The 13,685-nt window shown below is 38.8% G+C and overlaps 1 protein-coding gene across 4 annotated transcripts in view; it reads left to right on the plus strand.

The window, feature by feature from the left end:
* The window catches only part of B4GALT6 (beta-1,4-galactosyltransferase 6), a 72,666-nt gene that overhangs the window by 5,113 nt on the left and 53,868 nt on the right, over positions 1-13,685 (plus strand). For 3 of the 4 annotated variants that reach the window (XR_004359878.1, XM_032703824.1, XM_032703816.1), the window contains exons 2-3: positions 11,348-11,464; positions 11,815-11,928. Coding sequence is in view for 3 of the 4 variants with exons in the window: in XM_032703824.1 (XP_032559715.1) it covers positions 11,348-11,464; positions 11,815-11,928 (231 nt within the window). In the remaining variant the exon portion in view is untranslated. Of the gene's footprint in view, positions 1-10,441; positions 10,496-11,347; positions 11,465-11,814; positions 11,929-13,685 lie in introns of all 4 variants that reach the window. The other variant, XM_032703832.1, reaches the window with a different exon arrangement.

A 13,685-nucleotide genomic window follows, 5' to 3' on the forward strand; every position in this document is an offset into this window, starting at 1 on the left:
TGCTGTTTTCTTTCCTATGCTCTTCTGCTTCTTTTATTAAAACTTTGCTACTTCCCTGGCAATCCTAACCAAAGGGCAGCTGTGCAGGCTAGTTGGAACTTTGAAGCATCTCCATTGGTTTTAGCTTACAACTCTACATAAATCTATTTCCTATCCTGTTATTAGGAAGTAGTTTTCCTAATAGGAAAGGATGATCTCACTCCTTTTAGAACTTGTGCAAAAATGGAGGAGAGTGCTGCAAGTGTTATCAGCAAGATAAATTTTTACCAGTGATTCCATGTGCTGTGCCTATAAATGTGGGCACAGCCTTTGTGCTGATATTCTTTGTTCCTGTCAGCTATGGCTGTCGTAGTATTACCAAAGACTTGCTGTGTGATTATAGAAAAATTTAGTTTGGAAGGGACCCTAGAAGTCACCTGATCCAATCTCTTGCTGAAAGCAGATCCTACTGGATCATATTGCTCAGAGCTATGTCTAGTTGAGTTTTGAATAAATCCAGGGATGCAGATTCTGCTGTCTCTCTGGGGAACCTCTTCCAGTGTTTGACAACTGTGAGAAGATTGTAATATGCAATTAAAATATTCCATCTTGCACCTTGTGCTCATTGCCTTGTGTCTTTTCACAGTGTACCTTTAAGTGTTCAATTTAGCCTTCTGTATACGGGTCTGCTGTATAGCTGAAGACAGCAAAAAATTCATCCTCCTCTTAGCCATTTCTACTGAAGACTGAACAAACCCATTTCTTATACTTTGTGCTTGTACAAAATATGCTCCATTTTGGAAGGTTTCCTCTGGGCTCACTTTGGAATATTAATGTCTGTCTCTTACTCAGGTGCCCAAACTGGACATAGTATCCCAAATATGGTTTCACAAGCTGCTAAATAGAGACTAGTTGCTCCTATAGGTCTGCTGGTTGTTAATATGGGACAGGATACCGTTGACTTTGTTTGCCACAATGATACACGGATGGCAATACCTTGTCTGAGGGTTTTGTGATAGAGCCTGTGTATGGGTTTACTGAAGCTCAAGGGCTGCACTGAAATAGGAATAATACAACTAACCTCTTTAAAACAAAACAAATCATTGGTTACTCTCCTTCTCTGATGCTGTGTGGAGATACCTGATAAAAAGCTGATGAGTTTTGCAGGATGTTGTAGATGTTCATGTTTGTATTTTTTTTTTCACTTTTGCCTTCTTTTACTCCTCTCTAGGGAATTGTTCTCGTGGGTCTCTTCCAAGTTTTTTGAGTGAATGAAACTTGTCTGTCCCATTGTTTCATAATTTCTGCAGGGAAATATCTTTACTACAGCCTGGTTGTTGTTTGGGAGCTATTTTCAGCTATATTCCATTATTGAAGTTTATCTGTTATTAAAGGCTTCATTTGGAGGTAGGAGTACTTTCATTAGTTGCAGAGGTCTTTTTCTTGCTTGCATTGCAGTTTTTCACTTCAGTTCCACAAATTTTAATCAAATCCTTTAACTGAAAAATTTTAGTCAACTTTCTGATTAATCTCTTGCACAAAGAAGAGAACGAAGTTTAAACATTCTCTGCTTGATCTCTGATTTCCAGTGATCAGATGTTCTTCAGCATTCTGACTAACAGCTTGAGCTCATTATGAACTCAGGCAGGTAAGTTTTCTGCCTTATTCTGGGAAGTGCAAAGATTTTTCAATTATGTTGGCCCAGCACAGTCATTCCTAGCACCTCACTGCCTTTCACTTTTACCAACGCATTAGCTTTGAATAAACACACATGTTTCTTTCTGAATAAGTTGGTTTGCATCTTTATCCAATAGTTTTCCTGAAGTCCTTAGGTATTAGTAGTTATTAGTCAGGGAACTTGCCTACATAAGATTTCAATGAGTACTCATATTGTGATGTTATTCTTAGACAGAAAAGGGTAAAAACCCAAGCACTTACGATGTGCAGCTAACTTCATAAGGACAAAGTAATTACAAGACCCCATGTGAAATGAGTTTTCACTTAAGCCAGCCAGTTACTTGAATGTTACTCTTTTCATGGCTTAAGAAGAGATTGTATTCCCTGGGAACATTTATTTGAACTGTGATGCTTTACTGACATGGCCAAACTTTAACCATTTCCACACCTGTCTGTGGTGAAAGATAGCTTTTGTACTGGCTTTTCGTTAATAAGACTGTTTCTGCAAGTGACTATCTCTGCTTGCTTTTCTACAGCTCTTAGTCTGTTTCAGGTAATCTTTTGCATTCAAATTATGCAATTATGTTATGGGAAACATCATGCAATTATTATGCATTGTGTGGGATCCAGTGTTAGATTCTTGGGAACACAGTGTAGGGATTGGTTTCAGGACTTTAAGATATAAAAGACGCTTTTTTTGCAAGGTATTGCCAATGGTCAGTTCACTTTCTTAGATTTGCAGTTGTCCTTCTTATCTTCAGTTCACTGGACATTTACTGAACTATTTTATGGCTTGCTGTAGTATTCTGAGAGGGTAGAATAGTATCAAAAGTGTTAGAAATTATATTGAACATTATATCCTTTATCATGCTTAAAAATATTGTTAGGGAAAGAAATTGGAGATTCTCTTTTCTATTGTCTCCAATAAACAGTGAACTGACATTTATTTAATTCCTCAGACTTGCAGTCAGAGGACTCATCCATTTGGCATGCTTTGTGGCAGTGAATATACAGGGATTGTCTGAAGTATTAAAAAAACAATGCAGTCTCACCATCCCTGTGAAAGAAGTTTGAATTTATTGTTAATTTATAAATAGTGCAAAACTGCTATTAAATATTCAACAACAAATCAGGTAAAATTATATTTTAAGGCATAAATTTTTTTTTGCTTTTTTCCTGGTTGTTGCATCTGCTTTAAAAACAAATTCTGATTAACAACAAATGTGTAAAAATAAATGAAATCCCAAGGAAGTTGAACACTTACTGTAGTATTTATTGATGTTCATGGTAAATTTCAGTTTGTGAATAGGAACTAGTTAACAGCAGTCTTACATTACTTTAGGTATCATCCTTCACTGCTAAATTGTTTAATGAATCAATTTTACAGACTAAGGTCACTATCCAGTAGTGGAAAATATTTCTAGATCCTAGATGTTTTAGAAGCAAAGCTTCTGTCGAGCTCTATTTACTGTAAATTTAGATTAATTGTAGAATTTAATCTTTAACACTTTTTTGATAATTTACTATGCATAAACTCTGCCAATAATTTATTTATATCTCTAGTATTGCTGAGAATAATATCATATAACCTTGAGATGAGAACATATCCATGTGGGATGTGGTCTAGAAATGCCCCCATGGGATGATTCCCCATTTACAATTACTAGTGGAGAACATTCTGTTAACTCCTTTGAATCCAATTTTTATGCATTATGTTGAATGTGCTTTTCAGAAGTCCTGTAAAACAGATGTTGACTTGCAGATGAGTAACTTTAGGGTCAATGGTCATTTGGAAAGACCTATTTGCTGTAAAGCTGTGTTTCTTGCATTTGAATTTTGCAGCATCCACAGATTTTCTATGAAGTATCTCCTATCTGATCTTTCCAGCAATTTTTTTCCCCTGGAAAGATCAGTGTATAATTCTCAGATGGTCGATCATCTTCTTACTTTTTAAGGTTGTGGGTTGTTAACTTTTTGCTTATTGCTCTGATAGCATTCTTGAGATAAGGCTTTTTCCATGTTTGTTTTTGGGTTTATTGGTTTGAGGGTTTTGTTTTGTTTTTTGTTTTTATTTTTAGGATAAAAGCTGCATTTTTAAATCAAATTTGTGATCTCCAAGTTTGTTCATCTTTTGTTTAACATTTAAGAAATCATCGTTTGTAATCTAATTAATGCTTTCCTATGTTGCTAAGGTATTCACAGTTCTAACTTCCTGCTGTTGTTCAGAATGTCAGTCATTGATCCATTTTCAGCTTCACTTGTTCTGTTGTATACTTTACTACGTTGGTTGCTTCTAAGCATATTTTTTTGGCTTTGCTTTGGTGCATGTGTACAGCATGACAAATTACTAAGTTTCTATGTAAAACTGAGTCTTGTGTTTTTTCTGTGAAGTCGAGGGATTATAAACTAATGCAGTATTGCAAGAAGTGCTTTAATTTTTGGTGTACTGCTTGGAAGGAGCTTGATTCCTTGAGAGAGAGTGATCTGCGAATGAGACCTTTTTCTTTAAAAAAATAGTGTAAATATTCTTCGGGTGAATATTTTAATAACAGAAAACTACCTGATGTAAAACACTGAACCATTTTAACAGTTATTTTTATACTTCAAGAATTAATACATTGCTGCCACCCCCTGCCCCAATGGTCTTGTTTTCACTCTAACACTTAAGACTATTAATAACTAGTGAGCTATAAAGAATTAAGACAAAAAATGAGCCATCTGATATTTTTAATATGTCCTCTGAAATACAGGATCATCCTTTTAATGCCCTAATGTGCTTTATCAGAATGAGTTTTAAATAATGGCCTAAAACCAGGACTTTTGATGATTGATGTGTGGCTGTGTGCTCATGATTGCTGATACAGGTCTAGATCAATTTACAGTAAAATTTCATCTGAATTAGGTATGAGCTCATGCTTACACTGTAGTTACTTCAAGTGGAACACTGAGTATAGTATTGATTCCAAGGTGTTCTATATGGGTGTGTTGTTCATTTTTCACTGCACTTCCCATTCGATTACCTTGTAAACTGTGTGACAGTCTGTATTCTATGTTTCTTGAGTCAGAAATTCTCTTTCTTACTGCAGACCATATACAGTAAAATAAGGAAAATATAAATAAAACTGGTTCTACGTGGTTACATTGTTAAATGTTTTCTTTGGTTACATGTGAAATTTTGCTTTCCTGGTTTGTGCGTGGCCTTGCACTATGACAGTGATGGTTGGTACAAATGCAGGAAGACAATAGCAGAAGTGAAATCACAGAATAATTGAGTTGGAAGGGACCTCTGGAGGCCACCTGGTCCAGCCTTTCTGCTCAAGCAGGGCCACCTGGAGCCAATTTGCCAGGACCACGTCCAGACAGCTTTAGAATATTTCTGTGGATATTCTCCACAACTGCTTCGAGCAAACTGTGCCAGTGCTCCATCCCCCTCATGGTACAGGACAGTTTCCTGGTGTTCAAATGGAACCTCTGGTGTTTCAGTCTGTGTCCATTGCCTCTGGTCCTGTCACTGGGCATTACTGAAAAGAGCCTGGCTCTGTCCCTCTTTGCACCTTCCCTTCATATACATTGTATATGATATGATCCCCCTAAACCTTCTTTTCATGCTGAACAGTCCCAGCCCTTGCAGCCATTCACCATAGGAGAGATGCTTCAGTCCCTTTGTTTTCTTCATGTTTCATTGTTGGACACTGTCCAGTTCTCTGTTCTACTATGGAGCTCAGAATTGGACACAGTACTCCAGGTGTGCCTTCATTAGTGCTGAGTGAAGACTGGAAGGATCACCTTGTCCTGCTGGTAACATTCTTCCTAATGTATCCCAGGATGCTGTTGGCTGCCTTGGCAGCACATTGCTGGCTCACATTCTACTTGGTGTTCACCAGGACCTCCAAGGTCTCTTCTGCCAAGCTGCTTTCCAGCTGGGTGCCCCTGAACATATATTGGTGCATAGGGTTGTTCCTCCCCAGATGCAGAAATTTGCACTGCTCCTTGTGGAACTTCATGAGTTTCCTGTCAGCACATTTCTCCAGCCTGCTGAGGTTGCTCTGGATGGCAGCATGGCCCTCTGGCATATCAGCTACTTACCCCTTTTTTGTGTGATAAATAAACTTTCCGAGGGTACACTCTGCCTGTCATCCAGATCACTAATGAAGATGTTACACAAGACTGAACCAAGTATTGACCCCTGAGGTACACCACTGGTCACTGACCTCACCCTTTGGGCTTGGTCAGTCAGTCAGCTTTTGATCTACCTCTCTGTTTGTTTGACCAGCCTGTACATCAACCAATTTTCTATGAGGATCTTATGGAGTACAGTGTGAAAGGCCTTACTGAGGTCCTGGCAGGCAATGTCCACTGCTCTTTCCTTATCTACCAGGCCTGTCATTTCATCATAGAAGGTTATTAAGTTGCTAGAGCATGACTTCTCCTTGGTGAAGCCATGCTGACTATTCCTGATAATATTCTTGTTGTTCATGTATCTGAAGAATGGTTTCCAGGTTTAGCTGCTCCATCACCTTCCCACGGATAAAGTGGAATCTGATCAGCCTGTACTTCCCTGGGCCCTCCTTCTTGCCCTTCTTGAAAATAGGAGTAATTTGATTTCCTCCAGCCGTCGGGCACTTCTTCCACTCACCATGATCAATTAAAGGTTGTCAAGAGTGGCTGTGCAATGACATCTGTCAGCTTCCTCAGCACGTGATACATCCCATCAGGGCCCATGTTCTTACCTGTGTTTGGTTTGCTTAAGTGTTCCCTGCCTCGATTGTCTTCCACCAAGGGCAAGGGTACAACTTCCTTGCTCCAGCCTGGTCTCTGGGACTTGGGATTCCTGAAGATTAATCTTGCTAGCAAGACTAAGACGAAGGTGACATTCAGTACTGCAGACTTTGAGCAGTGAGTTCACATTTTCCTTAGTTTTCTTCTTGTCACCCATGCGCTTGTAGAAACCCTTTTGTTGCCTTTGACATCCCTGGCCAGATTCAGTTCCATTTGGGCTTCAGCTTTAGCTTTCCTAACTGCATCCCTGGATGCTCAGATATTGTTTCTGCATTCCTCCTGCATTACCTGTCCTTGCTTCTACCCTCTGTACTATTTTTGTGTTTGATTTTTTTCCAGGAGGTCCTTGTTCATCCATGCAGGCCTCCTGGCATTTTTGCCTGTCATCATATTCATTGAGATGAAGTTCTCTTAAGTTTGAAGGAGAATATCCTTGAATATTACCCAACTTTCTTATCCCTCTCTTCATTTGAGGGCCTTATCCCATGAAACTCCACCATGTAGGTGTGTTTGAAGAGGCCAAAGTCTGGTCTCCTGAAGTCCGGGGTTGCAAGCTTTCATTTGCTTTTTCCTGCCCCTAGGATCCTGAATTCCACCATCTCATGGTCTCTGCAGCCAAAGCTATCTTTGATCTTGATATCCCCAATGAACAGCTCTTGGTGAGTATGAGGTCCTTCAGAGCACCTTCCTCACTGACATCTCTATCACTTGTGTCAGGAAGTTGCCATCAGTGCGGCCCAGGAATGTTCTGGAGTTTTATCTGGCTGTGGTGTGTCTCCAACAGATATTGGATTTTTGAAGACCCTATGAGTATTGGGGCCAGTGAATGTGAGGCTGTCCGTGGTGATATACTTCCAGTTTCCTGGTGAGGTGAACTATAACAGACACCCACTATAATGTCAACTTTAGTCCTAACGTGTAAGCTCCTAGTTTGCTCCTCTTCCATCCCTAGGCAGAGCTCCATGCATACCAGCTGTTTTCTCACATTAAGGGTGACTCCCCCTCCTCATCTTTTTTTCCTTTCCTCCCTAAACAGCTTATATCTCTCTATTGCAACACTCCAGTCACAGGAGCCATCCCACCCTGTCTCTGTGATTCCTGGTAAGATTGTAGGCCTGGTACTGTGCAGAGATCTCTTAAGTTCATTAGTATACAGACACTTGAGGGGCACTCCAGCATGTTAAGGGTCATATTCACATAATCCTGATATCATCAAGGTTGGAAGAGACCTTCAAGATCAGCTAGTCCAACCATCAACCTAGCACCACCATAATCACCCGTAAACCATATCCCCATGTGCCACATCTGCACATCTCTTGAGCACGTCCAGGGACAGCGACTCCACCACCTCCATGGGCAACTTATTCCAATGCCTAACCACTCTTTCAGTGAATTTTTTCTAATATCTAATCTGAACCTTGCCTAGTGTAACTTCAGGCCATTTCCTCTCGTTGTTTCACTTGAGACATGGCAGAAGAGACTGACTCACAGCTCCCTACAACCTTCTTTCAGGTAGTTGTAGAGAGCAGTGAGGTCCCTCTGAGCCTTCTCCAGGCTAAGCAACCCCACTTCCCTCAGCTTCTCCTCGTAAGACATGTTTTCTAGACTCTTCACCAGCTTTATTGCCTGTCATTGGACATGCTCCAGCACCTTGATGTTCTTTTTTTTATGTGAGTGGCCCAGAACCAGCTGGAATATTTGAGCTGTGGCCTCACCAGTGCCACATACAGGGGGACAGTCACTTCCCTGGTCCTGCTGGTCACACTATTTTTGATACAGGCCAGGATGCCACTGGCTTTCTTGGTCACCTGGGCACACTTCTGGCTCATGTTCAGCCAGCTATCCCTTTCTGCTGAGCAGCTCTCAAGCCACTCTTCCCCCAGGCCTGTAGTGCTGTATGGGATTCTTGTGACCCAAGTGCAGGACCCAGCACTTTGCCCTGTTGAGCCTCCTGCAGTTGTCCTCAGAATCATGGGGTGACAGCATAGCTAAGGTTTGTGGAAACCTGTGCCAAGCTCAGGTTTTTGATGACTATTAAAGTACCAAGATTGCTGTGGAATTCATCAAACTCCAGTCCTTGTTATTCTGCTGTCAGTCTTCCCCTACACACTAGCAGAAAATATGTATTTCTCTGTTATGCTTCTGGCCTGTGTGGATTATCTTTAATGCTTTGTTGCTGTTGGCTGATATGACATTTGAACTGTGCTCTTTTTCACAGAAACAAACCTGTGCCAGAGATTTATTTTTAGGACTAAATTAATATCTTTGATTTTTGTGTAATGCTTTTAGCTTCTGATGTAATTAATTGGCTGCTCAAGCATCTACTGCTACCTAATCAGCTGTTGAATGACAGTTGAATAAACTGATCAGATCTGTGCTCCTTGTAACTATGATTGTGCTGGAGATCCAGGTAGCTGGGACAGACACTGCACAGAAAGGAGGAGAATATTTCATTGTATTTGGGTAGAGCTGGATGGTGAGTTGACAAGCAGATCAGCTGGGAAAAGGAGGTCTTAGATTGGGGTAAACTACAAGAGTAACTTGATAAAAACATGGCAAAATTTGATCTTCCTGTTAGCAAGAGCACTCATGAATACTTAAGCCAAGGCAGCAGACTTTTCCTGGTTTGGATTTTTTGTGGTATTTGTTTTGATTATGTCTTTTCATGGTGCCTACTTTTAAGAAAAATGTCTTTTTGAGCTTTCTTTCTTACTAAAGTCTTGCATGTCTTTTCAAATTTTTCTCCTCAATCAGAAGAAGTAATTTGTCCTTCAGCAAAGGGGAGATACAGATGCTTTTGCAGAAAGTCTGTTTTATCAAGGTTTATATCTATGTTATCTGGACTGCAGTAACATTTCCCATAAAAATTGAGAACACTTACATAGTCCTCTTGACTTTGTTCTGGACTTGTTTGAAAGGCTTAGTCACAGTTCTGTACTTTATTAGGTTCCTAAGACCTTTGCCCTTCTGATTGTTTCCCCTGTCCCACTGCAGGTGAGTGAACAAGCAAGTGGATGGGGGCTTACCTGTTAGCCAGATCAACCCACCACACCTCATATATGTGAATTAAGATCATGTTTCTATAAACCTGCTGTTCTGCAGAGATAGAAACTCAGGTGACTTTGGCTTTTGATATCATGCTAAAAAGCAGAATATAGTGTAGAATCTCCAGAGGTTATCTCTGAAATCAGTATTTGCTAAGTGATTTATATTACAAAATAACATTATTTTAGTGTTGGAATAGGAAAATACAGAAGAGAAGAGCTGTACTTATGAGGGGGGAACACACATGGGGAAAAGAAGGGGGATGATACCAATTTGAAATATGTTAAAATTTGAAGAAAATAATTCTGTGGTAATTAGGAAATTTTTGTCGTTTTTGAATGGCAAAAATCCACTTAGCCTCATCAGGCTAAGGTTGTAGTTTTCTTGTTTTCTTTTGTTTCTGTTTTAGTGGCCAGGGAGTGTTGAGACAAATTCAGAATCCTAGCAGCTGAGTAACTTTTATACACGTGTAAACTCTTGTTAACCGAAACAGGTAGTCATGCTGGCAAAGGGTTTGATGAAATTACATACCATGCATAGCACCTGGGATATTCAGGGCCTCTTAATATTCCTTGTTTTGATAAGGAGTTTTTGAAAGTTAGAACCCCTCAATTCTTTAAAAAAACCCCTATTGTTGTAGGGCTTGCAAATAATATTCCTTGACAGATTATGTTGGTATTTGTGTCTCTTTAGGTGTCAGTAGGATTGTTTGCTAATGTGGTGGAATTAATCAATATATTTTCCTCTGGAAATGTCCGAGTCCTTTATATGCAGTACTCTAGAGCTCTGCTCTCTGTGTTGGGCTGTAAGAAGTTATCGGTTGATCTCTCATGCCACTGGTGCCGAGTCATCTGATGAAGTGGAGTTCCTGAGATAATATTCTAACTTTTTTTTTTTTTCCCTCTGGCATGTTTAGTTCTTTCCTCCAGAGACTCTGAGCACTTTTTTTTTGTTTTGTTAGGGTGATTACTAATTACAGCAAGCCAAGTATCCCTCAGACAACTGAGAGCTTAACGTAAGTGAAGTGACAGATGATCCCTTTGACCCTCTTTGCTACCCAGCATGAAAACTGTTCCATAAAGGAAGTTTGTCCCTCCCTTTGCAATAGTTTCTGAGCTCTGTGAGTCCTGGATAGACATTTGCTTGCTCAGTTATAAATGGAGCTTCATTTCTACCTTACTTCTTTCTGTTTAAGACAAGGAAATGTCTTGAGATCAGATTTGAGGCTTTGGGTGCATGGCTGACACAGAGGAATATTTCATGCTGTTGTTGGTAGTGAGTCATTTAATTACTCAGAATGTTGATTTACTCACCCTTGATGTCAATAATAAATATTTCATGTATAATTACCAAACATTAATACTTTGAGATTGGCAGTGATTTGTAGCAGTTGTATAACAGAACAGCTGTTGGGAGTGAATGAATAGCAGCACATTTTGGCTGAAAGTTGTGTTAACTAATGAGTAAAAAGGGGGACCATTATATTGGTCCTGTATTTCAATGATATATGTGAAGATGTATATATGAGGGATATATCTACATATGAAAACTTTTTATTGGTAAATTGAATTGTTTCTTGTCATTCTCAGTTGTTTTTTATAAGTTAAAAAGAAATGAAAGTGTCATATCGAGTGTCTATTGACATTTTATAGTTTCGGGCTTTATACGGAGATGTGGTTATGAATCCATTTTATTCTTGTGTGCTGTTGCTGTTAGGTTTCACTCTGTGGACCTTCATGTTGAAGAATTAGTGTTCACTAACCATGTATTCAGGCATAGTAACAAATGTTGAACACATAAATGTATGTTAGAATAATTTGGAAATACTTTATTTTAATTCAAATTCAAAATTGCTTTTTTTTATCAGCAAACACGTATCTCTTTATGGTGCAAGCTCGTGGTATAATGTTGAGAGAAAATGTAAAAACAATAGGACACATGATCAGATTGTACACTAACAAAAATACTACACTGAATGGGACAGGTAAGAATACATCTTATTTAATTTCATTTTTAAATGAGCTTTTTAAAAAAAAGCCAAACAGTAATGACATAGCTTGATTAGGAAAATTTGTACCTAAGTCCTGCTTCTCTGTAACTAGAGTGAAGGTCAAATAGTTACTCTTTATAAGTGTAATTTAGAAAGAAATATTTGTCACATCTGTAACAAAGATACCATCATTTAGTTATTCTTCCTTTAGTGCAGTAAAATGCTTTTTTAATCATGCTGTTATGAATTTGCTGCTTACAAAGTTAAAGCTCTCACCTGCATGATGATGTTACAAATTCAGTGGATAACGTAGGTTTTTACAAAAATCAACTCTTCTTTTTAAGATTATCCTGAAGGAAACAATTCTAGTGACTGCGTTGCTCAAACAACAATGTATCTTCCAGAGAACTTCACCTACTCTCCTTACCAGGCTTGTCCAGAGAAGCTGCCTTATATGAGTAAGTTTTGAACTGACCTTGGTGTTTATCTAGTAAATCGAGTTGTACTTTATACAAAATACAGTTATTTTAATAGAAAACATAATTGCAAGGAGTCCAAGTATATAGCAGAAAATAATGAATAAAATACATCTGATAATGGACAATGATGCTTATCAGAAGGTTGCCTGTAACTAATGTGTTACTTTTGACCTCTTTACTAATCATAGAATCGCAGAGTATCCCAAGTTGGAAGGGACCCACAAAGATCATTGATCCAACTCAGCCCTGCACAGGACCATCCTCAAGAGTCACATCATGTGCCTGGTGTGACAGCTAATGTGTTTTAAATTTTTTTTATAAATAATTTTAGTTTCTACAAATTAAAAAATAAATGTTTTTATTAATATGTAAGAATACTCGAACTTCATATAAAGTACTTATTCACAGTTGCATATATTGAGGAATAGTTAAACATTTGCTTTTTTGAAATCGTATTCCTAATAGAAGGATTCCTGAGTCAGAAACCAGTTCTCAAATCTTTATCAGGTAATCACAATTAGACCAATATGTAGGAAACTGAACAGGATGGTGTAGTGAAGTGAGAATTGATAGAGGTAAGAAAATGCCAAAGCCCTGCCATAATGAGGGATTAGTACTTACAAAACAAATGAAAAGTTGTGATCCTCAGTAAATTTTAAAATAAGACTTTCAAATGCAGATGTTCAAGATCCCAAGCTATTAAATAGGTTTAGTGGGTTGACCCTGGCTTGATGCCAGGTACCCACCACAGCCACTTTATCTCTCCCCTCTCCAATTGGACAGAAAAGAGAAACTATAACTAAAGATTCGTGAGTTGAGATAAGGACGGGGAGATCACTTACTGATTCCTGTCATGGGCAAAACAGACTTGAAATAGGGATATTTACTAACAAAACCAGAGTGGGATAACGAGAAGTGAAATAAATCTTAAAAACACCTTTTCCACCCCTCCCTCCTTCTCAGGTTCTACCTCCTCTCCCCCAGCAGCACAGGGAGACAGGGAATGAGGATTACTGTCAGTTCATCCGGGTTGTTTCTTCTGCTGCTCAGAGAGAGGAGTCCTTCCCTTGCTATAAAAAAAGTATAACTTTGTATAGCTTGCTTTGGGAATATTCTTAAAAGTTCTTGTTAAAAACTGTAAGCTATCATGTGAATTCCCCTTTCCTGCAAACTTGCCATTGTTCAGGTTCAGACAAAATTATGGACATTGTTTGCTCTCCTCCAGCTTGTAGAGAGAGCAATCCTTTAAAACCAGGAAGGGTTAGGTAGGTACCTAACAGCTGTTAAATACTGACCTGTTTAAAACACCAAAAAGAAAGAGGCAAATCAGTTCAGGTACTGACTGCTTTACATTGACCTTCACCGTTGATAGTTTGCTGTTATAAATTGTTCTGATATTTAACCTCCATAAAATTGCAGTCCCTTGACTGAAACAAACTTCCTTCATAGAAACCACTACTGAGTTTTCAGCTTCTTTCTCTGTTAGGAACTATTGTTAGATTATCGGAGTTGCTGTAGGAAGCAAAGGACAATTAAATATTTTTTTTGACCTCTACATTTGGAAGAAATCAGAACTTGAGTCAGTAATCCATTGAATTACTTCAGTTCTGGTAAATGTTTTGTAGACAGACAGTATTTTTGAGTGAAGAACTAATGGTAGCATTAGTAAATCTCTCTAAGATAATTAGTTAAATAGAACTGTCTCATTTGGTGTCAGAATGTACCAGCTAGAGAAG

This window comes from Chiroxiphia lanceolata, chromosome 1 (assembly GCF_009829145.1).
Source record: "Chiroxiphia lanceolata isolate bChiLan1 chromosome 1, bChiLan1.pri, whole genome shotgun sequence".
NCBI lineage: Eukaryota > Metazoa > Chordata > Aves > Passeriformes > Pipridae > Chiroxiphia > Chiroxiphia lanceolata.